Source organism: Macaca mulatta, chromosome 12 (assembly GCF_049350105.2).
Source record: "Macaca mulatta isolate MMU2019108-1 chromosome 12, T2T-MMU8v2.0, whole genome shotgun sequence".
Lineage (NCBI taxonomy): Eukaryota > Metazoa > Chordata > Mammalia > Primates > Cercopithecidae > Macaca > Macaca mulatta.
This window is the reverse complement of record NC_133417.1, coordinates 76,592,219-76,617,203: the sequence shown is the minus strand read 5'-3', so window position 1 is coordinate 76,617,203 and position 24,985 is coordinate 76,592,219. Positions and strand designations below refer to the sequence as shown.

The 24,985-nt window shown below is 39.3% G+C and overlaps 2 protein-coding genes across 20 annotated transcripts in view; both read right to left on the bottom strand.

Moving 5' to 3' along the window:
• DYNC1I2 (dynein cytoplasmic 1 intermediate chain 2) overlaps window positions 1-24,985 on the bottom strand; it is an 83,127-nt gene that overhangs the window by 50,053 nt on the left and 8,089 nt on the right. For 8 of the 19 annotated variants that reach the window (XM_077956133.1, XM_077956134.1, XM_015110318.3 and 5 more), the window contains exons 1-3: window positions 9,438-9,552; window positions 7,058-7,174; window positions 4,442-4,559 (exon numbers count right to left, since the gene is read on the bottom strand). In XM_077956133.1, coding sequence (XP_077812259.1) covers window positions 4,442-4,559; window positions 7,058-7,165 — 226 coding nt within the window. In that variant the 5' untranslated portion in view covers window positions 7,166-7,174; window positions 9,438-9,552. 19 annotated transcript variants of the gene reach the window in all.
• Window positions 9,708-24,985, bottom strand: part of LOC144333405 (uncharacterized) — a 229,918-nt gene continuing 214,640 nt past the window's right edge. The window contains exon 2 of the mRNA XM_077957191.1: window positions 9,708-9,876. Within this exon, the coding sequence (XP_077813317.1) occupies window positions 9,805-9,876 (72 nt within the window). The 3' untranslated portion in view covers window positions 9,708-9,804. The remainder of the gene's footprint in view (window positions 9,877-24,985) is intronic.

Sequence of the window (24,985 nt, the reverse complement as noted above, 5' to 3'; positions counted from 1 at the left end):
GTGACAGAGCAAGACCTTGTCTCAAAAAATAGTAATAAAAATTCAAAAAATAAAAACATATAGCAACGCAATGTATGTATGGTATAGCAACACTTTGGAGGGAAACAAACCAAATTTCTTGAGGGGAAGAAAAATGTTTGTGAACCTAGGACTATTTTGTAAAAGGAACACAGGGGGTGATTTTCTATACCAGATATTAGAATATAACACAAAGGTACAGTAATTAAAACTGGGTTGTGTAGAATCAAACAAATAGATCCATAGTGAAAATAGAGCCCAGAAATATATGGGAATTTACTGTATGACAAAGTTGGCATCAGACCTCAGTGGGGCGGGAAAGATAGACTAATAAATGGCATTGAGAAAATTAGCTAACTATACAGAGAAAAATTAGGTTGGATCCCTACCTCATATTTTAAAAAATATAACCCAAATATCTACATGTGAAGGGTACAACTATAAAATTAATATGAAAAACACAGAAAAATATATTTGCATCCACAACATAGGAAAGGATTTCTTTTTAAAAAGACCAAAAGCACACAAAAAAGGGTCATACTTTTTTGAGTATCCCCTATCCAAAACGCTTGGGACCAAAGGTGATAGATTATTTTGGATTTTGCAATATTTGCATTATACCTAGCAGTTCAGTATCCTAACTTAAAAATCTGAAATCTGAAACTCTCTAATCAGTATTTCTTTTGAGTGTCATGTTGGTGCTTAAAATGTTTCAGATTTTGGGGCATTCTGAATGCTGAATTTTTGGATTAGGAATACTTAGCCTGTAATTGCTAGATTTGACCATATCAAAATGAAGGATTTGACCATACCAAAATAAAGGATTCTGTTCAATGAAGAATACTATAAACAGTTAACAGGTAACAGATTAGGAGAAGGGTTTTTTAAAAGACTAAAACAGACAAAAGTCCTCCCTAAAATATACAAAATACACAAAGAATGCCTACAAATCAGAAGATAAAGAACCTCAATTGTAGTAAATGGGGAGAAGGATATGAATATGCAATTCGCAGAAGGGAAAACTTGAATGGTTAAAAGATATATAAAGAGGTGGTCAATCTCACTGTAATCAGATAAATGTATATTAAAACATTTTGATGTACCACTTTATATTCAAGTTAGCAAAAATTAGAAAGCTGGATAACATCCAGTCATGACGTGAATATGGTAAAGCAGTTACTTTTTCAGGCACTGGTAATGGGAGGCTAAACTTTGTAGCCATTCTGGAGAGTGATATGCAGAACCTAATTAAGCTAAGTCTTATATACAATAACACAGCAAGTCAATTCTTGGGCATACACCCCAGAGAAAGTATTCCACAGTTCTCAAGGGAAAAAACACATACTTTCTGCAGTGTTGTTTATTATGGTAAAGCAAAGAGACAAAAGGAAACTGAGTGCATAGCACTGGGGGAATGGATAAGTAAAATGTGGTACATAATAGGATACAGTGTATTAGAAATAAATACTAAATTTGTATATAGCAACATGGAATAAACAAAAGACATACAGCACTATGCCATTTATGTATATAAAGTGTGTATACACAGATATGTGAAACCTTGAAAAACAGAGGATAATCTGAAGGATGTATGGTTTTTTTTTTTTTTTTGAGAGGGAGTCTCGCTCTGTGGCCCAGGCTGGAGTGCAGTGGCCGGATCTCAGCTCACTGCAAGCTCCGCCTCCCGGGTTTACGCCATTCTCCTGCCTCAGCCTCCCGAGTAGCTGGGACTACAGGCGCCCGCCACCTCGCCCGGCTAGTTTTTTTGTATTTTTTAGTAGAGACGGGGTTTCACCATGTTAGCCAGGATGGTTTCGATCTCCTGACCTCGTGATCCGCCCGTCTCGGCCTCCCAAAGTGCTGGGATTACAGGCTTGAGCCACTAGGATGTATGTTAAAAATTCAAAAGTGGGCCGGGCATGGTGACTAACGCCTGTAATCCAAGCACGTAGGGAGGCCGAAGAGGGCGGATCACGAGGTCAGGAGTTCGAGACCAGCCTGGCCAACATGGTGAAAGCCCATCTATACTAAAGAGATAAAAAATTAGCCAGGTGTGGTGGCATGTGCCTGTAATCCCAGCTACTCGGGAGGCTGAGGCAGGAGAATCGCTTGAACCCGGGAGGTGGAGGTTGCAGTGAACTGAGATCATGCCATTGCACTCCAGTCTGGGCGACAGGGCAAGACTCCATCTCAAAAATCAAAACAAAAAATGAAAAACAAACAAAAAAAACTGCAAAAGCGGGCACTTAATGCATTAGTGGGAATGAGAATGGAATTAGATATGAGAAATGAGGGACACATACACAAACCCTAAAGAATGGTCTTTCAAGAATTAATGATGGAGATGGGCCATTGATACAGTTTGGACATCCCCTCCAAATCTCTTGTTGAGATATAATCCCCAGTGTTGGAAGTGGGGTCTACTGGGAGTTGCTTGGGTCATGGGGGCGGACCCCTCATGGTTTCGTTTAAAACTGTGTGGCATCTTCCCCCACCTCTTGCTCTTGCTCACTGCATGAGACATGCTGACACCCCTTTGCGTTGTGCCATGATTGGAAGCTTCCTGAGGCCTCATCAGAAGAAGTCAGCACCATGCTTCCTAAAAAGCTTGCAGAACCATGAGCCAATTAACCCTCTTTTCTTGTTTTGAGACGGTGTTTCACTCCTGTTGCCCAGGCTGGAGCACAATGGCCAGATCTCCGCTCACCACAACCTCTGCCTCCCGGGTTCAAGCAATTCTCCTGCCTCAGCCTCCCAAGTAGCTGGGATTATAGGCATGCGCCACCAAGCCCGGCTAATTTTATATTTTTAGTAGAGATGGGGTTTCTCCGTGTTGCTCAGGCTAGTCTCGAACTCCCGACCTCAGGTGATCTGCCCACGTCAGCCTCCCAAAGTGCTGGGATTACAGGCGTGAGCCACCCCACCCGGCCACCTCTTTTCTTTATAAGTTAACCAACCTCAGTATTCCTTCACAGTAACACAAAGAACTAACCCAGCCATAAATTAGGAAATATGAACACTTTGGGGGTGGGCAGATCATGAGGCCAGGAGTTTGAGACCAGCCTGGCCCATATGGTGAAACCCTGTCTCTACTAAAAGTACAAAAATTAGCCAGGCATGGTGGCACAAGCCTGTAGTCCCAGCTACTCAGGAGGCTGAGGCAGAAGAATTGCTTGAACCCAGGAGGTGGCAGTTGCAGTGAGCTGAGATTGTGCCACTGCACTCCAGCCTGGGAGAGAAAGTGAGACTCAGTCTCAAAAAAAACAAAAAGAAAGAAAAAAAGAAATATGAACAAGTGAGTTCAGTGAAACTAAAGTCTTAAGAAGAACATAAAAGAAAAAAAACCCTATAGGAGAAAAACAAAAGCCAATGCACAGAAAAAAAAGGTAACTCAAACAAAGGCTAACAAGCAACTTGGTTTAGTTACAAGAAAAAAGTGTTCTGATTCATTTACTTTTAAAATTGCATATTCAACATAAGCTTATTGAATAAATACATAAAATTAATATACTTCAGTCTTCAAATTCTACAAGAAAAGAAAAGGAGATGAAAGAAATAATTAAGCTGACCATAAGAGTAGCCAGCCTTTTCACCTTGAAACCTTTTAGAAATATCAGCTCTAAGGACAGTTATGTTGCAGTTTCACAACAAGCATAGAGCATTTACAATCTCCAGTATTTGTCCCCTGGACTAGATAAAATAAGCCCACAAACTAGCCCGAAAATGTTAGGTCTCTAAAGGATAAAGGCCATGTTAAACTAAACTACTATGTAACAGCACCCAGCACAGAACTATTTTAAGTAAGCATTTGTTCCTGATATGTAACTAGATTGCCTGTGTACCTCTACTATTTCAGCTTTTTTCGTCTAGTACTGTTATCAAAATTAATAACCCAGAAAAATAGTAAGATTAAGTCAAATCACTGCCAAAATAAGCTACCAAAATGATCTCCCTTATTAGCAATGACAGCAGAAGGCTATAAGCTTATCCTTCCAATCCTGTACCTTTGAATATTAATATATTTTGCATACTAACAATATAATTTTGATTGTATCTCTCTCTAATCTCCAGAAAGGAATACAGAGTTCAGATCAGGAATCCCAGTTATCTTTGAACTTAACACAGTATAGCACACAAAACTTGCTTAACAAATGTTTGTTGAAATAAATTACTGATTTAATAAGAGAAGTCAATTGGTAGTTCAGTATATGTTAATAATTACTCTTGCAGCTCTTTTGAACAAATAAAATAACCATGTACTAGCATATCTGGAAAAAAGACAATTCCAAATAAATTATAAGATTAATAATTTTAGAGACACAAGGAAAATATGTAAAATATATCAAGTCAACCCACTCAGTTATGTCTGAGCTGAACAGAATCTATGCCTATCTCTTATAAATGGATATATTCTTAACCTTACCAATGGGGGATTCTGGAGTTAGCCCCATGCTTTGAAGCAATGCTTCAGCTTCTCTTCTTTTTTTTTCAAGATCTGATTCTTCTTGCACAGGAGCAACAGCTTCCTTCTTCTGATCAGTCTAAAATTTTTAGGTTAAAAACTTACGTTTACATATAGTATGAAACATTTATTTGCAAAAATGTTTTAAATAATATGCTAACACTGTATACTTTTAAGGCATGAACTTAGTTTTGAGTACAGGTTAAGTTTTTTTATAGTCATTAAATGAAAATCATTCTCAACAGAGTTCTAGTAAATAACCTCCAAATGATATGTACTAAACTGCTCTATTTTATATGTAATCAAGGAGTTTCCACAAAAATTTTCCTAACAGATACACTCAAGAAGTACAGTCAACTTCAAATTATCTACAGTATGAAATTGCTGTCTATGGTTAGGAATAATAGACAATTTTCCCCAAGTGGCACAAAAGGTTAGATACAATATCACATACAATGAAAAAATTAAAGTGTAATTATTTAAGAGGTAACAAATTTTAAGTAAATGACAATATTTGTTGAAAACCAGTATCACAGACTTCTGTACAATGTCTTCATTTTATTTGGGATTGGGTTTTGTAAAATTAAACTCACTTTTGCATAGCACAAAACATTTTGTTATGAAAATTTTTGCCAGCTTTTATCTCAGCCATTTATAGTTTTAGCACAATCTTCTGGTTAAACTAGATAAACCTCAATACTCTCAGATCATCCAAGACATCTCAAGTAAAATGTAAGCTTTCCAAGGAAAAGTTTTTTTATGTAAATCTCAAATCCCTATGCCAACTAGACAACTATTACTTAGACATTGTCTGGAGTGAATTTTGTTAGCCATAACATTCTATACCATTTTGACTTAAAAGTCATCAGAAAAATTAATCAAAATAACGAAACAGGTTGTAGTATCAAGCTGATGCTTCACTGTTGATAAAAATATATTAATAGACTCACAGTTTAATATCATTGTGTTATCTCTTATAACATTTTTATAAACTTTGTTTTCTCCCATTGGTCTGTGTGACTCAATAGTTTTATAAACTTTAAATTAGGTATAAATCACGCAATAGATATCCCTTAGAAGCCACTTTTGCCAGTTATGGCCATCATTAGAAAACAAAAATGAAATCTGCTCTTAGCACAGAAATGTTTAGGGTTATAAACATTTTTTTGGAATAGCTCTGCCAACCTGAATCATGCTTCTACCAGTCAGCTTTTAATCTAATAGCTAATGTAAAGCTCCAACCCTCTTTTAATGTATCACAGAAAGGTGCAGAATAAACTAGCAAATTCTTCAATTACAGGCCTTTACAGCATCATAGTAAAGCTGCACATAAATTGTACCTTCAACTTTTCTACTACTTATTTTTCTCTTAGTCCCCAAGAGATAGTTCTGGCAGTCTTGGCTATTATTTATGCTATCATATATAAAAACTTGGTCCTAAAGACACACAGGAAAAAGTACCTTACGCTAGCTATTTAAAAGATATCTGCAGTAAAAGTACACAGATATGTCTAAAGAGTTTCCATAGGGATAAAAGTATATTTCAATGTAGGAACAAGTAAAATGTCTCCAGCTCAGGGTCTATGTACATTTGCTGTATATAACGTGATGCATATTTCTGATACAAAAAATCAAAAGAAGTACCTGGTCCACCTTTATGGTACCATCATACCTACTACTCGGTAAAAATATTTCAATGACTAACTCATAAGAGATAAGAACAAATCCCTTAGTCAATTAAATCATCTATTACGTATATTTTATTTGCCATTAATATTATCCATTCTTACAAATTAGCAGTTCAGACTAGCAAAATATTCAGATAAATTCAAAGTCCAAACTAAGTTATGATATATATATACCATATTTATGAGCTATTATAATATAGACCTCTTGGCTGAGTGTGGTGGCTCACGCCTGTAATCCCAACACTTTGGGAGGCTGAGGTAGGAGGACTGTTTGAGCTCAGCGGTTGGAGACCAGCCTAGGTAACATGGCAAAACCCCATCTCTACAAAAAATACAAAAATTAGCCTAGCATAGTGACATGTGCCTGTAGTCCCAGCTACTCCAGAGGCTGAAGTGGAAGGATTACCTGAGTCAGGGGAGATTGAGGCTGCAGTGAGTTGTGATCACACCACTGCACTCCAGTCTGAGTGACACAGTGAGACGCTGTCTCAAAAAAAAAAAAAACCCCAAAACAAAAAAAAATACAGATGCACCTTACTTTATAATAAATATACTCCTAGAAGACTAAATATGTAAACTGAACTTTTATAAATGAAATTTTAGAAATGCATCAATCTATATGAAATTGTTTTTAAAAATATTTTATCAGTTTTGTCATTTTCACATATCTTGCTTCTTTCAAGATTTACTTATAGTGCTATGTCTGCAGTCAGAACTGCCAGATTTTTAAGTATCCTGAAACTATTAGGTTTGTGCAAAAGTAACTGCAGTTTTTGCCATTACTTTTAACCACAATTACTTTTGCACCAATCTATATGTAAATACATAAATATGTGAAATAAAACACAATTACTTTATGTTGTTTATTTAAGAAAAAAAGGAAACATACTTCTTTTTTTTTCCTTTCTTCTTCTTTTCTCTTCTTTTCCTCTCTGATTTGGGCCAGTCGCTGCTTCTTACGTTCCAACTCAGCCTTTAATTCACTTTTGTCTGACATGTTTGTGACCTTAGAAACATGTAATCATTACATTAGTAAAAGCAGTACAGTTGAAAAAACTAGTGTTCCAAGAAGAGAACTGTCCCAAAAGGCCATATAGTTCAATGCTATCTCAAAAGAGCACAAAAATCTTACTTTTAAAATAATGGGGCTGGGCAGTAGCTTACTTTGGGAGGCTAAAGTGGGAGGATTGCTTTCAGGCCATGAGTTTGAGACCAGCCTGGGCAACACAGCAAGACCCCATCTCTACCAAAAAAAAAAAAAAAAAGGCAAGAAAAATAAAAAATTAGGGGGGCATGGTGGCATGTGCCTGTAGTCCCAACTACTTGGAAGGATTGCTGGAGCCCAGGAAGTCAAGGCTGCAGTGAGCCGTGATCATGCCAAAGCACTCCAGCTTAGGCAGCAGAGCGTCTCTAAAAAATAAACTTTTAAAAAATAAAATAAAGGAAGCATATATATTATTACTAAGACTTAAAAAATGTATAAACAAATATATATAATATACCTAGAGTAGAGCACAGTAGCTAGCCTATAGTAAGCACTTTAATGTTTGCATACACAATGTCTCAAAGTTTTTGATGACAATATAGTAGGTACCCAAGATAAAGGTCAAAACTGGCTCTTAAAACAGAGGACAAGGTTTGGCATTTAGAAGCTCTTAAGCTATATGACAGGGATCAAAACTATTACCAATTCTATTGCATTCATAGAAACTTGACAAAAAACAATAGGAAGTCAAACTGAAAATTTCTGTAAGTTCTAAAAGTGCTGTAGTAATACTAAAGACAAGCAAAATGCCAGAGTTACCATCATTAGCTATCAAATCAAATGACTTTGTATTTCTTCACAACACCACCTTACCTATATCTTGTGATGGCACTTTTAGCACAATTATTTGTGGACATACCTGAAATGTTCCCTATTAGATTGTAATGTACTTGAAATCAGGGACTGTTTTTTAGTTATTTTTGTCGTCTTCACAACATCCGGCAGAAGGATCTTAACATTACAATTGACACTGGCTAATGAATAATAGATACGGTAGACAGAATTACAAACTGAGCTTCAAAAACTAATTGCATTAACACTACTTCAGCTTGAGTTTTAGGAAGAAGCAATGAATTAGGATTTTTTTTTTTTTTAAAGTAGCCTAGCAGCTGAGCATAAGGCAGGAGCCAGGAACTCGTTACCTTTTCCACAGGATTGACTTATTGCCTAATGATCAATCTCTTTCAATGTCCCTGTACAAGTGAAGTATTAAATGCTTTAGATCAAGAAAACTAGGAGAATAACCTCTGACAGTTTTGTATTCCCAGAGGTTAGGGAAAATCTCTTAAAAAGCACAATTGTTAAATCTGAATAAAGGTAAGTCAGTCAAGAGGAGAAATTCACCTACTAACAAATGGATAAAGCAAATTTCAGCTACTAAACTCCATTAAGACTGGCAAGCGAATTGACAATTTTCAAGCATACGAAAAGGATGAAAAGTTGACATGGCAGACCCTGAAATACATACACAGTATTTGTTTGAACAAACTAAAAGCAAGTGACCGTGTTTCTTATTCCACCCTTTCTACACCTCTAAACAGCTCCATCCAAACGGCTGGTGAAGAGAACTTCCATACGTAACTGTATGCTACGCTAGGCATATTATGCTTTGCTCAACGTCAACTGTAAAATAGATATACCAACACTAATTGATATTAAAACAAGCGCATTTTTAGTTAAAGCCCAACAACAAAGTCTTGACCAGCTGAACTATAGCTGACCAATCCTCTCATCCTCACAGAAGCCAGAGCCTTCCTCCATGACTGACATGTTCACGTTCTTAAAACTCAAGAGAAGAGAAACTCTAGAGTTTTGTGCTAGAACCTCCGTGTTCGGGGACTTTCCATCACACTTAAGGTGAGAGGAGACCCTATAAAGGCAAGTAGAGATGGCCTTAATTTGTAAAATGGGGCAAGGCAAAAAGGAATCACCTTCTCCCCTGGGGTCACCGCCAGGAGGGCGCGGTCCAGGGCAGGGAGTCCAGGAGAAGCCAGTGGGCGCCGGAGAAGCCTCAAGGCTCCCCAGGCCGCCTCTGGAGGGTCGAGAAGGGAAAGGAGTGGACTCCTCTCGCCGCGCCGCCCTGAGTCACCGCACCCGGGTCTCCCCGCCTTTCCTCCCCAAAGCCGGGCCGGGCGGGGCTGTCAGCAGGAACTGCCAAGCCGCCCTTCGAATTGCGACGTGGAACACAGGCGGGGAGGCCTTGAGGGATCAACAGTCAACTCACCTGCCAGGTGACTGGATGAGGAAGAAACCTCCCGCTTGCAACTTCCCGGTAATGTCTCTCGCCTAAGCCCCCAACACCAACTGTAGCCACCACCAGCTCCGCAGCTTTCCAAAGCACACAAAGAGGGATGGGCGGCGGCTGCTACGGCGAGAGCTTAGGGACAAACATCCTCACCAGAACGAGGTCGCTCCCAGAAATAAAAGGTGGGGCCCTGCTACGAGGAATTATAGCTCCTCCGTGACTTACCTGTCGTAAAGCAGAAGCCGGTAGATAAAACAAAGAACCCAGCAAACCCAGGGGCCTTAAGTATTTCCGCTTTGCCAAAAACTGGAAAACTACGCCTAATATCCTCGGGCCAGGAATCCAACTACCGCCCTTGCCTTACAAACTGACACGACCGGGAAGAACTACAAGCCCCGGCAACAAGGAAAATCTGCGTGCGACGAGCAGTGCATTCTGGGAATTGCAGTCGCTGGGCGTTGCAAGGTGTGCTGGGACATGTAGTGTGTCCCCTCCTTTAGGTTTCCAACTCCAAGGCCTTCTTCCGTTGAGAAGCTTCTCTGTATTCTCGTCTATTGATCCGTGCTCACAGTGTAGTATGTGTTGTAGTGTAAGATCTTTGACCCAACATTGGCGGAATTTTAAGAAGGGCTATTTTCCAGTGGTGAACCTGTGAATCACACTGCTGCACATTTGGTGAAGACACGAAGTAGACTTTTTAGGATGTAAAACATATATATATGTACATACCTATGTAAGTTTTAGGGAAAAAATGTCTTATAGAGGCTTCATGTGGCATCTTAGGCAAAATCTAAATAAAAATATGTCAACCGACATAGCAAATAATTCTTCAGTATTTTGTTGCAGTGTGGTAGCATTTTGGTTTTCTCTCAAAGAATTTTAGGAGATAAAGCATTTTGTACTATTAGACTCTCAAACCAAGCTAGAATGTTTTCCACAGTTAGATTTTTAACATACAAAGAAAAGTTACTGGAACATGAATTTACCGGCAATGTATGCGTTGATACACCTTTTTAAAGTTTAAATAATTTAAAGCATTATTTGGCAGGAGTTAAAGCTAACATCGAGGCAATATCTTTCCTATGTTATAGAAAACTGATTGTTCTAGAAGTTCTAGATATTGCCCAAGTCTAGAATGAACCTTTATGATTCAAATTCCAAGTCATTGGGTTTGTGGTCTTTTTCTTACCTTTCTCTGTATTATCTGTGGTCTTTCGTATAGAAAAAAAATCCTAAAAATGAATTTGAGAAAGAAAATCCTTGGCTTTCCACAGCTTTTCCCAATAACCTAACATTCAAAGAGCTTTATAGCTATGTTATTTTCTTACTTCTTTCCTAATATTTAGTTTTCATTTATTAATTTGAAAAAAATATATTATTGATTGCCTACCATATGCCAGGAATGGTGATGGGTGCTGTATTAAGAGCTAAAATGGACCAGGCGCGGATGTAATCCCACACTTTGGGAGGCCGAGGCAGGCAGATCACCTGAGCTCAGGAGTTAGAGACTAGCCTGGGCAACATGGTGAAACCCCGTCTCTACAAAAAATAAAAAAATTAGCAGGGTGTGGGGTGTGTGCCTGTAGTCCCAGCTACTCACGAGGCTGAGGCAGGAGGATGGCTTGCGCCTAGGAGGCGGAAGTTACAGTGAGCTGAGATCGCACAATTGCATTCCAGTCTGGGAGACAGAGCAAGACCCTGCCTCAAAAAACGAAACAAAACAAAACAAAAAACTGCACATCCTTCTTCTCAAGGGAGAAAGACAGGACACTCACTCAACTAATTATGGATGGCGTCTGACTGATAGTTTAACTTACGATTTTTTTTTTCTCATTATGATGGGCTTATTAGAGTAAAATGCATTTTCAACATATATTTTCGACTTAAAATGGGTTTATCAGGACATAACTCAAGGAGCATCTCTATAATGATGGGATTAGGTAAGGAAGTCATAGAAACACCTGGAAAAACTTTTCAGGAAACTTCTGGAAGGAGGTGATTCTAGAGCTCAGTCTTTGATTCTCAGAGGCTGAGTAGAAGAAGTTAGCCAAGCAGATTCAGAAAGGTACCTTGGGAAGAGAAAAAAATATGGACAAAGGACAGAGGTGTGAGAGCATAGAATGCTGGTGAATCTGGAAATAATTCACAGTGGCCATAGGCTAAGACAGGAACTGGGAAATGAAGCCATAAGCAGGGGCAAAGTCGCACATCCCAGTTTAGATTTAGTCCTACAGATTGTGTAAATCCACTGATAGATTTTAAGCGGGTGCATGGTATGATAAGGTTTGCATTTTAGGTAGCTGACCTTTCAAAGTAGTCTGGAGAAAGACTAACATGCTGGTTATTTTCTTTGCCCCCCAGATTCATTTCCTGCCCTTCTCTGCTAAGCTCTATGCCTCTGAGGGTTGACCTCAGTTTCTTTAAGGACTGCCTTGTGATTGGACATAAAGAAGGCCAAGGCAAGGATATCAGAAAGTGGGTAGAAAGGGAAATTGGGGCGTCTCTTCCTTGCTCCTTCCTTCTTTGAGTGTCACATGTCCGGCAACAGCTTCATTCCTTCATGACTATAGTAGCTGCCAGATGGCTCTTTCTCCATGGCTCTAGTTTTCGCCGGGCTCTCTGGTGATTTTATGTTCTCCTTTTATCCCTTGAACACCTCCTCTGTAGCTAGTCTCTGAGTGCCTCATCATCTCTTGTTTGTTCCCTTACTACCTGCTCACCCCTCTGTAACTCGTCCTTTCATTAAAGTATTTTCATATGAACTATCTTGTGAATTCTGTTTCTTGTTGAGACCCTTATTGATACAGCTTGCCTAGAGGGATGAGAGGTGGAGAAAAGAGGTAAGGTAGAGACTGGAAGCAGGGAATGCAACTGGAAGACTTTTGGGTAGAGCCAGCATTTATAAATGCATGAACTAATGCATCATCAGTGAGAATTAAGAAAAGCAGATGGATTGGAGAGATGTTAAGATTATGTGAGACTTCTACAGCAGTAAAACAGACTAGATACCCCTTCCCACTGAAAACCACTAAATATGCTGACTGGATAATATAGCTTTTAGGTGGGTACAGTGGCTCTTGCCGGTAATCCCAGCACTTTGGGAGGCCAAGGTGGAAGGATCACTTGAGCGCAGGAGTTTGAGACCAGACTGGGCAAGATGACAAAACCCCATTTCTATAAAAAATTTAAAAATTAGGTATGATGGCACTCACCTGTAGGCCCAGCGACTTGGGAGGCCGAGGGCAGGAGGATTGCTTGAATCCAGGCATTTGAGGCTGCAGTGAGCTATAATCACACCATTGCACTCCAGCCTGGGTGACAGAGTGACATCCTGTTGCTTAAACAAATAAAATTTTAAAAAATGTTTTAAGATATAAAATATGTAACTAAAAAAACCCCATGTTTTTGTTGTTTTATTTTTAACACTTTTTTGAAGAAACCCATTATCAGCACTGATTAGAAAGACTGTACCCTGGACATTACATAGTTCAAACCACTATGTCTTCCTTAAGTTGGAAGGGCTGAGGAGGAATCCTAATAAGCGTACGTGCTGCAGGGTGTTTTTGAAAGGGAGAATTTGCATTTTAAAAATTCTTATAATGGTTTGTAGGAGAGGGTAGAAATATATACAGATGAATTTGTTGAACAAATTCATATCTGGATTTACATTTGAGTTCAATATGCCAATGTTTGCAAAATTTTAATACAATTAATATATTGACATAATGCAGGATTTCATTTATATAGAATGCAAATCAGGTAAAACTAATGAAATGTCAGAATAGTGGCTATTGAGGTATAGGGGTATTGATGGCAAGAGACATGGGGAGGCTTTTTTTCATTTCTTCATCTGGTGGGGGTTACACACATTTACATATCTGTAAAACATTCATCGACCTCTACCCTCAACATGGGTCCTTTTTATTGTATGTATGTTATATTAAAAAAATAGTTAAGAAAAAAGTAGCTATTAAACCATGGGACTTAAACAAATGTATAAAACATCAAAAAGATGTAGCAAACACCAAATTGGAAGAGGAAGGAATTTGAAGGGGTTAAAAATGTATTCTGCTACCCAGCAGTTCAGGCATCTCAAAATATTCCAGGAACTCTAGTACGTCCCAAGTAATCAGCTAGAGCATCTGTAGCCATTTGTTGATAACCCTGTTATATACATCCTCATCATACAAGTTTTTAATGAAATTATGTTGTGAAAAGAAAGTTGTGGCTCCATAGCAATGCATGAAACTTTCTAGTAATTATACTTTCAGTGTTCTTGTGTAAATGTCACTTGATTGGTTTATAACTTTGCTAAAATGACATGTAAAATTTAATACACACATTCTTGTGACCTTCTTACCATGCAAAGAACATATTTCCCAGGACCTTTTCATAAATATTGGATCGTTATTATTTTTTCCACATTTTAATCAGAGGCCCTCTAAGATTTCACTTTGGTTAAGTTCACGAGGTTTCTACCAGATTGCCTGTGGAATCTTAAGATTGTTCGTTCTTCTCATGTTAACAGCTCTGAGTCACTTGTGTTTTTAATTTTTTTCTAAATATTTCCACTTCACCTTCGGGAAATGTATTTGACCCTTTTAGAAACATTGGCATAAGAAAATATTTTCTTCCAACTTTGGAAACTATCTTGACTTTCCCATTTCCTCCCATGTCTAAGAGAAGCTCTTTAAGAAACTATCTTCACTCAAGGGAGTGTTAATGAGCCGACCAGCAAGTCTCTGATAATTTAACAGCATTACTTTTCTATTATCCTTATTATTGTTCTAGTCTGTATTTTTCCCTTTGGAGTGTTTGCTGCATTGTTAACTTAATATAGGTTTTTTTTTCATTATTACCTCTACTTGTCTTGATGCACATATTTTCTCTCTTAGTGTCAAAATAAGGTGATGGTGAATTATGAGTCCCTTCTGAGCCTAGAATACTTTTGTAATCTGGTAACCTTTGGCATGAAGCACATATCCTAGTGAATGATGGAGCACTTAAGAGTGATTCGCCACTGAGCATTACAGAAAATAGGCTGAGGGGCTCACAAATTCAAGGCAAGTTCCTTCTACTCAGCATGGTGTATATACTGCACTCTCACTTTCCTACCCCCTATTATGTGGTTAAGAGAGAGGAGATAATGATGGCTTCTTAAAGTTACTGATAATGCACTAAAAAAAACTCTGTTAGGTGTAATGGTTTTAAAAGGTAGAATGAAAACACAGCTAGGAGATCAACACAAAAGGAATCATTTTCTGATAGAGATGGTGAGCCTGTGCTCTTGATAACACACACACGCAACTCCCATTAACTATAATGGGAATTATGAGTGCCCTGTTAAAGGAACATATACCCCCAAAATGTGGTAGGGGGATACTCTTTCTTCACCAGAGTTTCTTGTACTGATTTAGTTTCTTATGGTAGAATAAAATATTGTATTATATTTTTAATTCCTCTTGACTATTCAATATATCATCTTTTGAATGTGGGAATGTAAAATAAAAATTGCTAATTGGCAGGTAGAATATATTTAAACAACCACAGACCCTATGTAAAGCCCAAACCAGACCCAGATTGATTAATTTTCAGGCTAGAAGCATTGACCTGTAATACTCCTCACTGAATAAATATTTATTCAACATTTGACCTTACTGACTTTAGATAAATTTAAGAGTGGTTAAGACTTTCAACATTAATGTTGAAATGAGCTTCTAATTATGGAGAGCTGTTGATTAACAACATGCACAGATTTGCATAATGAGAAAAGAGCTGTGGTTTGCTCAGTGATCTTTCCAGGTATACATAAGTATAGAAATATAGAAATCTTGATCACCGACAGAATTTTAGGGTTGTGTTGTTTTGTTTTGTTTTGTTTTGTTTTTGAGACGGAGTCTCGCTCTGTCACCCAGGCTGGAGTGCAGTGGCGGGATCTCTGCTCATTGTAAGCTCCACCTCCCGGGTTCAAGCCGTTCTCCTGCGTCAGCCTCCTGAGTAGCTGGGACTACTGGCACCCGCCACCACGCCCGGCTAATTGTTTTTTTTTTTTTTTTTCATATTTTTAGTCGAGATGGGGTTTCACCATGTTAGCCAGGATGGTCTCGATCTCCTGACCTCATGATCCGCCCACCTCGGCCTCCCAAAGTGCTAAGATTACGGGTGTGAGCCACCGCACCCAGCCAGAATTTTAGTTTTTAAAATGTTGTTTGTGGATATGCTTGAATGTGTGTGTGTGCACACGCGTACAGAGAAATATTCACACAAATGTAACACCATTTCCTGAGTTCCCAAGCTGTGCATCCAACTCTCCACTGGCTATCTCCTGGAGATCCTGCAGGAGATTCCTCAAATTCTACATGTCTACAACTGAATTGTCACCTTTCCTAACAAGCCTGTTCCTCCTCCCCTGTTTCCGACCTCACTGATAAAACCATCAGTCAACCAAGCCACAATCTTCAAAATCATCCTATTTCAGATTTCATATCCTCCACGTTTGTTGATTCCATCTCCTACATATTTTCTGGAGGCAACAGGAAGACATTTGTAGTGTGAGTGGGCAGGCTGTAGCAAGCATGAATCTAGCATCAGATCTAGGCAGATGGTCTTCCTGAGAGAAGGGTGAACACAGGAAGTGAGAATCCAGCCATGGGACTGGCAGTGCAGAAATTCAGGCAAGATAGTCCCAAGCTCAGATAACTAACAGATTAGTGGGGAAACGAAGCAGTAATGAGTGAATGCCGGGGTTGGAGACATAAGATGGGGAATATATTCCTGGAACTGGGATGGCAAGCAGGACGTGGTGAAATATGGCCTAAATGGTCACTTGCTACAAGTAAGATAAAAGGTCACAACTGGGCCAGCAGTAAACACTTCTATTAATGCAGAGCCACAAAGCTCTGGATCCCGTAGTCCTTACATTTCCCTGGCCTGGGAGCCAAATTAAGCTCAGAGGCTGGAATAGGAATGCAGGAGCAGATGGGAGTTGGGTGGTCCCAGCTTCCATCTTCTGGGACTTTGCGGCCAGAAAGGTCATCACATGGCTATCTCTGGATGCTATCTGTGTGTCATTAACAGCTCCCTTATCATTTTAATTTATTGGTTAAGATATTTTTCTCTGAATAATTTCACAGTTTCAAAAGAACAGTGTTTGTGCCATGTGTTAATATTTGGCTGTTCTCAGGTATATACTAGATTACCAAGGTACCTGGATTAGGACAGTAAATTGCAGGAGGGCAAATGCCTCATCTTGCTTGGCCACCACTGTTTCCTCAGCCTTAAGAATAGTATCTAGCACATGGAGAGTATACAAGAAACAGTCATTAATTTTGGTTGAATAACTATGTAATTATAATGGTATTTGTTACTTTGGACCTTACAGATTTAGATTCTAATAGTTAAGACATCACAAACTGTAATCTTGCTTTTCTCATTGTAACAAAGTAAACAAGTAAAACTAGGAGTGATGTTCAATATATTGTTTTCAAGCAGCTCTATAGCAAAACATTTAAATTAATAAAGATACTACTTATAAATTATTTTTGAGGGGCCGGGTGTGGTGGCTTATGCCTGTAATCCTAGCACTTTGGGAGGCCAAGGCGAGAGTATCACTTGAGCTCACAAGTTCAAGACCAGCCTGGACAACATAGTGAGACCTCATATCAAATAAATAAATAAATAAATAAATATTGACATTCCAAAAACTCATGGAAATCATAGAAAAATACTAGTACTCTCAGGTATGAGACAGTGTGAGATAACTACAAGTGATACTGCGGGAACCAGCACAGAGCCCACAGCTGCAGGGGCATCAGCACCCCAAGACCTAAAGAAAGGGAGAGAGAGTAACAGAAACCCGACCCAAGAACATTGTACAGGGTGAGGTGTCTTGAACCCAGGCAGCTCAGGTGACCTCACAGGGAGGAAACCAAGGAATAAGTGACCCTGACGTCACTCTGACCTCCTCCTGGGGCTTCCCATTGGCCAAACCCTACTGGAAGCCAGTAGGCACAGGAGACCATTCACCCAGGTCAGCCTCCTGAGGCCGAAATCAGGGTGGAGAAGGGTGAAAGTGCATCTGGAGGGGCAAAGGGAAGGTATCAGATGACATGTTACAGGTGGTAATGGTAAGCACTTGTTCCTGGTAGACAACCATGCATTCTTAAGTTTTCAATTTAAGCTGACTGGAGCTACTGGCTTCAGGCAAATAATAGCTCATCTCAAGGTAGCTACATGTCACAAAACACTCAATGGGGATTGGAACAATGCCTGTAAGGAGTGTGTGTGTGTGTGTGTGTGTGTGTGTGTGTGTTGTTTGTTACTATTCAAGGACAATATTTTCCAGGAATAAGACCAATGTACATTTTGCCACTCATATAAGAAGTTGCACGTGAAACCCTGAGCTAATTGGCACTATGTTTCTAATTAATTCTAATAATAAATGAATCCTTTAATTGGGCCCCCTGAGCAATGACCCAACACTGCCCTTTATCGTGAACTGATTAGACATAAGGAAATAGAGGGAGACGAAGGACTTAAGAATTATTTAAAGACAATGTATTTGATGGGGTAGATATGTAACACTGCTTTTTCTCTAGCCAAATTTAGAACTATTTGAGAGAGAGAAAGAGACAGAGACAGAGAGACAGAGGCAGGGACAAATAACTCAGGCAGGTCCCCTTGGAGGGCCTGCTTGTATGAAACTCATAGCAGAGAACAGACAGCAATGTATGTGTGCTTTCTTTAGGTGCACAGATGCCAAAGGAAAGAATAAAGTAGAGAGAAAATAGGAAGCTGCATGTACCAAAGTTTTTTTCTCCCAAATTCACCAATCAGATAATTCTCTCCCCCTCCTGCAGGGAGGAGTAAGGGAGGGGATGGAGAGAGGGCAAGGGTGGTACTCTGGAGAGATCCCACTACAAAAAACACTAAGATGAGGAGAGAGGAAGTGCTTCTCCTATAGAAGACAATATCTTGGCTTACTGGATGCCAATAGAGAATATACAAAGAAAGGAAAAATAGTGACTTGGTTTGAGAAATGTTTGACTTTGGTTGCAAGTGAACATTAAGTTGGGGATATACAGTAGGAAGGTGCATATATGGATCTGGAGTTCAAGAGAGATGTTGGGCTGGAAATGTAGATTTGAGAGTCATATACATATGGATAAATAATAGTTGGAGATGGATATGAATAACAATGATTTGGATTTATGTACATAAAAAGAGGAGAAGATAACTCTTTGGAATACTGGCGAACACGAGCACTCAAGGAATAGGTGAGAAGAAGTGAATATAAAAAGGTAATGGAGAAAAGTAGGTAGAAGAAAATCCAAGAGTGGCTAAGCAGAGTGGTTCATGCCTGTAATCCCAGCACTTTGGGAGGCTGAGTTCGGTGGATCACTTGAGGTCAGGAGCTTGAGACCAACCTGGCCAACATGGCAAAACCCTGTCTCTCCTAAAAAGTACAATAAATTAGCTGAATGTGGTGGCATGCGCCTGTAGTCCCAGCTACTCGGGAGGATGAGGCAGGAGAATCATTTGAACCTGGGAGGCGGAGGTTGCAGTGAGCCGAGATTGTGCCACTGCACTCTAGCCTGGTCCACAGAGCAAAACCCTGTCTCCGAAACAAAACAAAACAAAAAAGCCAAGAGAAAGTAGTATTTTTAAAAATTTGATTCATTTGGATTTATTTCTTTGTTCTGTTGACAGGTTATAGGTCATCCCAAGTAGAATACATACAATAATATAAAATAACAAATGTTAACAGTTGAACTGTTATATTCAACTATAGTGTTGAGCACTAATGATCAATGACACAATTTGGGCATAAAGACCAAAATTTAATTATTTTATTTTAAAGTTCCAGGTTATATGTGCGGATGTGCATGTTTGTTCCTTGTAGATTCTGGATATTAGCATCTACATGGATTGTTTTTCCATCTGTTTGTGTTCTCTCTGATTTCCTTGAGCAGTGGTTTGTAGTTCTCCTTGAAGAGGTCCTTCACTTCCCTTGTTAGCTGTATTCCTACATATTTTATTCTCTTTGTGGCAATTGTGATGGGATTTCATTCATGATTTGGCTCTCTGCTTGTCTGTTATTCATGTATAGGAATGTTTACTCTCACATTTACTGTAGCACTATTCACAAAAGCTAAAATTTGGAATCAACCTAAGGGTCCATCAACAGATGAATGGATAAAAATGTGGTACTTATACTACATGAGGTACAATTCAGCCATAAAAAAGAATAAGATCCTATCATTTGCAACAACATGGATGGAACTGGAGATCATTATGTTAAGTGAAATAACCCAGGCACAGAAAGACAAACATCGCATGTTCTTGCTTATTTGTGGGATCTAAAAATCAAAACAATTGAACTAATGGAGATAGAGAATAGGATTATTACTGGAGGCTAGGAAGGGTAGTGGGAGGGTAGGGGAGACGTGGGAATGGTTAATGGTTATAAAAAAAATAGTTAAAAAGAATGAAAAGAACTAGCATTTGATAGCACAGCAGCATGACTGTAGTAAAAAATAATTTAATTGTACATTTAAAAATGACCCAAAGAGTATAATTGGATTGTTTATAACACAAGGGATAAATGGTTGAGGTTACCATTTACCCTGATGTAATGATTATACCTTGCATGCTTGTATCAAAATATCTTGTGTACCCCATAAATATATATACCTACTATGTATCTACAAAATTAAAAAGTAAAAGTTAAAAATTAAAAATATATATTTTTGGTAGTTGTATAGAAGATGGATGAGTGGGGAATCTAGAGCAGGGGTAGGGAGACCAATTAAAAATTTAAGTAAGAAACAATGAGATGAAAGAAGACAATGAGAGAGTTGGGAATAGATCTGAGGAATATTTATAAGGAGAAGCAGCAGGGTTCCATGACTAATTTAGGTTATGGGACACATAAGAGTTCTGAGCAGCATAATAATTTAGTTCACCATTTATTAAATGGGTTTAGAAACAAAGAAATTTTCTATGAATACAATTTGAAGATAGAAACAATTGAAAATAGAAATTCATATACTAGTTTACTTTCACTGACTAAAGCAGAGCCAATAGGCTAAAACAGATAATACACGCAAATTAGGATAATCCAAGGAGGGTTCATTTGCCCTGGGGACTATAATTATCGACTGTGATAAGTGCTGCGAAGGAACAAACCAGGTGCAGATAAGAACAGACTGAAGATCTTTTAAGATAAGGTGGTCAAGGGAAGGCCTCTCTGAGGTGTTAGTTCAACGAAGACCTCTGTAAAGAGGTCAGTCTTGAAAAGGCAAGCAAGGAAATAATAGAGGAGTGACATTTTTTGGCTGCCTATCGTCTGAATTCTTTTCTTGTGTGTGAGGACTTTCCACTATGTGAGTCTTCGTAGGAGGTGGGCTTCTCCAAAGCCCATTTACTCACTTTCTTAGCCTTCCTAGCAGTTAGCGTATGAGCACTTGAGCCAGGCTTGGATCAGAGTCACCTGCCCAAGTCAGTGAATCAAGAACTAGTGCTACTCAGAAGCACAGCAGAGAAATGGTTTTGGTGGCAGTGACTGTGGTAGCAACCTCCAGTTTCTGGAGCAACCACTCCAGAGTTCCTTTATCTATGACAGCTTTACCGGCAGAGGCAAAAGCAACAGGGGCCTCTTAGACTGGGTTCAGGTGTGATCTTGCCTGAAGCTCTGTCCAGGCTTGCTTTGTTTCTTCCTGTTCTCCAAACCTGATATTCCAGCCCTCTCGGAAATTCTGTGAGCCACTCAATGCACTCCAATACATTTCTTTTAGGCTTACGTCAGCCCAAGTCAGTTTCTGGTGATTCCGTCTAAGAATCCTGATGAATATGGGGGGTGGGGGGAGGAATTGGAGTACACGGCAGTGTTGGAGGACATTGGGATTACAGGAATGTGCAGAAGCCCTGAAGTGGGAGTGGAGGTGGAGAGAGAGCTTGGATTACTTGAGGAACTGAGAAAGAAACTAAAGTGGTTGGGGTTAGTGAAAAGGTGGCAAGTGGATAAGATGGGTGCAAGTGGGTGAGCTAGGCAAGAGTCCAAGCTAGCAGGTACCCGTGATAGAAGTAGGAAATGTGCTGGGCCTATTCTTTTCTCAGCCAGACTCAACTGTCTCATGTGTCCTGATCAGATGGGTCTCCATTGGTCAGCAGGACTCCAGGGCCATTCTAGTGTGGTGGTATCCACTCTGCTGTGCCAAGAAATTCCAAACCACGTCCTACACAGAAGGCTAGGCCTTGGGCTTTCCACTTCCACCCAATGAAATCTCTCTCCTTTGAAGACCAAGATACTGTTTATATATCTCTAAAGACATTTTTTTTTTTTTTTTTTTTTTTTGAGACGGAGTCTCGCTCTGTCGCCCAGGCTGGAGTGCAGTGACGCGATCTCAGCTCACTGCAAGCTCCGCCTCCTGGGTTTACACCATCTCCTGCCTCAGCCTCCCGAGTAGCTGGGACTACAGGCGCCCGCCACCTCGCCCAGCTAGTTTTTTGTACTTTTTAGTAGAGATGGGGTTTCACCGTGTTAGCCAGGATGGTCTCGATCTCCTGACCTCGTGATTCGCCAGTCTCGGCCTCCCAAAGTGCTGGGATTACAGGCTTGAGCCACCGCGCCCAGCCTCTAAAGACATTTATAACATTCAGCTTTTGTTATATGTTTTTGAGAATTTGTCATATACCTTACTAGACAGTTAACTCCCTGAGAACAGAGTGGGGAGGTGGAATGATCACATGCTTTGGCAAAATACATCTGGAATTAAAAAATTTTTTGGTCCTTTCAATTACACGTTATATGATCGCAGACAAATTGGTTCACCTCTCTGAACTTCAGTTTTCTTATCTGAAAAATAAGCATACTAGTATCTACTTTTTAGGAATATATTGAGGGTTATTTTTACTGCAAATCACCACACAATGCCCCCAACATAGGAGGCACTCTAAATCACACAAAAGGCGCTCTGTAAATGTTAGTTCCTTTGTGTCTTTTGTAGTATTTCATTGAACAGAATAGAATCTGCTGGATTTAGGAAAACAAAATAAAATCCTTGCTTTTTGTGCTTACCTCATTGTGAAATGCTAATTTAAAATAATGTAGATTACACTGCTTTCTTAGTTCAGAATTTGATCAGGAAAAATTTCTTTTTCTTAAAAATTTACTTTTTCTTAAAAACTATTTTAAAGCATTATTGGCTGGGTGTGGTGACTCACACCTGTAATCCCAGCACTTTGGGAGGCTGAGGCAGGCAGATCATCAGAGTTCAGGAGTTCAAGACCAGCCTGGCCAACATGGTAAAACCCTGTCTCTACTAAAAATACAAAAATTACCTGGGCATGGTCATGGGTGCCTGTAGTCCCAGCTACTCAAGAGGCTGAGGCAGGAGAATCTCTTGAACCCAGGAGGCAGAGGTTGCAGTGAGCTGGGATCACATCACTGTACTCCAGCCTGGGCAATAGAGTGAGACCCTGTCTTTAAAAAAAAAAAAAAAAAAAGTTATTGCCATTCACTCAGTTCACTTCAGAAAGTGTAGTGATTTTTAAAAATCAACAATTTATTTTCTTCAAACATCTCTGGAGACATGATCTAGGGTATAAACAAAACACTGGGTTCAAAACCAGAAGGCAGATTTTATTATCTTGGGAATGCAGGAGGATATTACTCAAGTCCTGATTATCTTAACCAAAAACACTCCCTTATGCAATATTCCCTCTTTTCCATTTTAAGAACTTGAAATCATATATGCTCTATATGATTGTCATTAACTGATCGAATATGTAACTCGGCTGTTAAGTAAAAAATTTTAAAACATTATAAGACAAAAATCTTGAGTCTCTCAAGCCCCTTGCTTCCTGACTTGCTTAAGCAACTTACCTAATGGAATGAATAGAGGTCTTTCAGAACGCTTTTCTTTCCTCCTTGCCCTGATCCTTCAACATACATTTCCTGATCTCCATCTTCTGATTTCTTTCTTCTGTCTCCTAGGATTTTGGTGCAGTTTCTTTTTTCACATCTGGGAATAGGTAAAGAATAAAAGTTTGCATTGTAAATGCATGATGTTTCACTTCAAATCGCAAATGAGACAAGGCAGATTGGACAGAAGATTCATCCACCTTTTTATCTCTAGTTACTTTCTATAAACCACAAGAACTTACAACCAGTGAGGGACCGGTCAAGGAAAAGCTTGATTACATAAGGTTCTTGTTTAATGACATTTTAAAAAACATATAGCCCTCTCTTTAAAAATTCCCATATTCTCAGGCTGGGCACAGTGGCTCATACTTATGATCCTAGCGCTTTGGGAGGCAGAGGTGGGTGGATTGCTTGAGCACAGGAGTTCCAGACCAGCCTGGGATGGTGAAATTCCATCTCTACCAAAATATATTAAAAAATTAGCTGGGCATGGTGGTGCGTGCCTGTAGTCCCAGCTACTCAGGAGGCTGAGGTGGGAAGATGGCTTGAGCCCGGGAAGCTAAGGCTACCATGAGCTGTGATCATGCCACTGCACTCCATCCTGGATGACAGAGTAAGACGCTGTCTCAAAAATAAATGAACAAGTAAATAAATAAATAAATATTCTCGACACTAGTGACGTTCCCAACACTGAGAATACTCCCATAGCCCTGGCGATTGAAGCCTGAGGTGAAAACATTATTGCAACTTTCTGCAGAGGGAAGGGAAGAACCTTTTGTTATTTCTAAATACAAATGCGACAAATAATTAACCACTGAAAAATAAATAATCAGGCCCTTGTCATCAATTCTTGGCATGTTTGCCTTGGAATTCTAAATCACTAAAAATAACAGTTCAGATTCTCAGAGAAAAGACTTGCAAAGACCTCAAGCAAACAAATGGAAACACTTATTGCCTAGAAAAGCACACGCAGAGCAAGATATATTTGTTGCATGTGAAAAGGATATGCAGGTGAGCATTGGTGTTCTTTTTGTATTGGCCCTGAGGTTGTTTTAGGAGGATATAACCAAGTTGACTTTGAAAGCATCTGGTCTTCGTAGGAAGGATTCATTTTGTCAAGTTGGGAGGAATCAAGGAACAATCTCGCTCTTTTGTTGTAGGTTTTGTGCCCAAATAGATCACTGGTTTCCAGATTTCCAAGACCAAACTCCAGTTGATGAGAGGAAATAAAACTGTCAACAAACAGATTAATTTATGATGCTTGAACAATTATTCTGTTCTTGTTTAGCTATAGGTTTTAGGTGGCATGTATCAGTGGCTTTAAAGGACAAGCCAGTATCAAGAAATTTGAACAAATATTTTTTCATACACTTAAAACTCAACCAGGTTAATATACCTTGTGCCAGATTCTCTCAGAACACAAACTTCTCCCTAGCGCTTCAGTAGGTTGGCTGATTCAGTGCAGGTGTGTGTGTCTGCATCTCTGTGTATTTGATGGTTACTAGCAATGGGTAGAGTTAAGTCATTTGTGTTCAACTCAAAAGTTGGAAGTCCATTGCTTAAGAAAAAATACATAGGCTGGTTGGGCATGGTGGTTCACTCG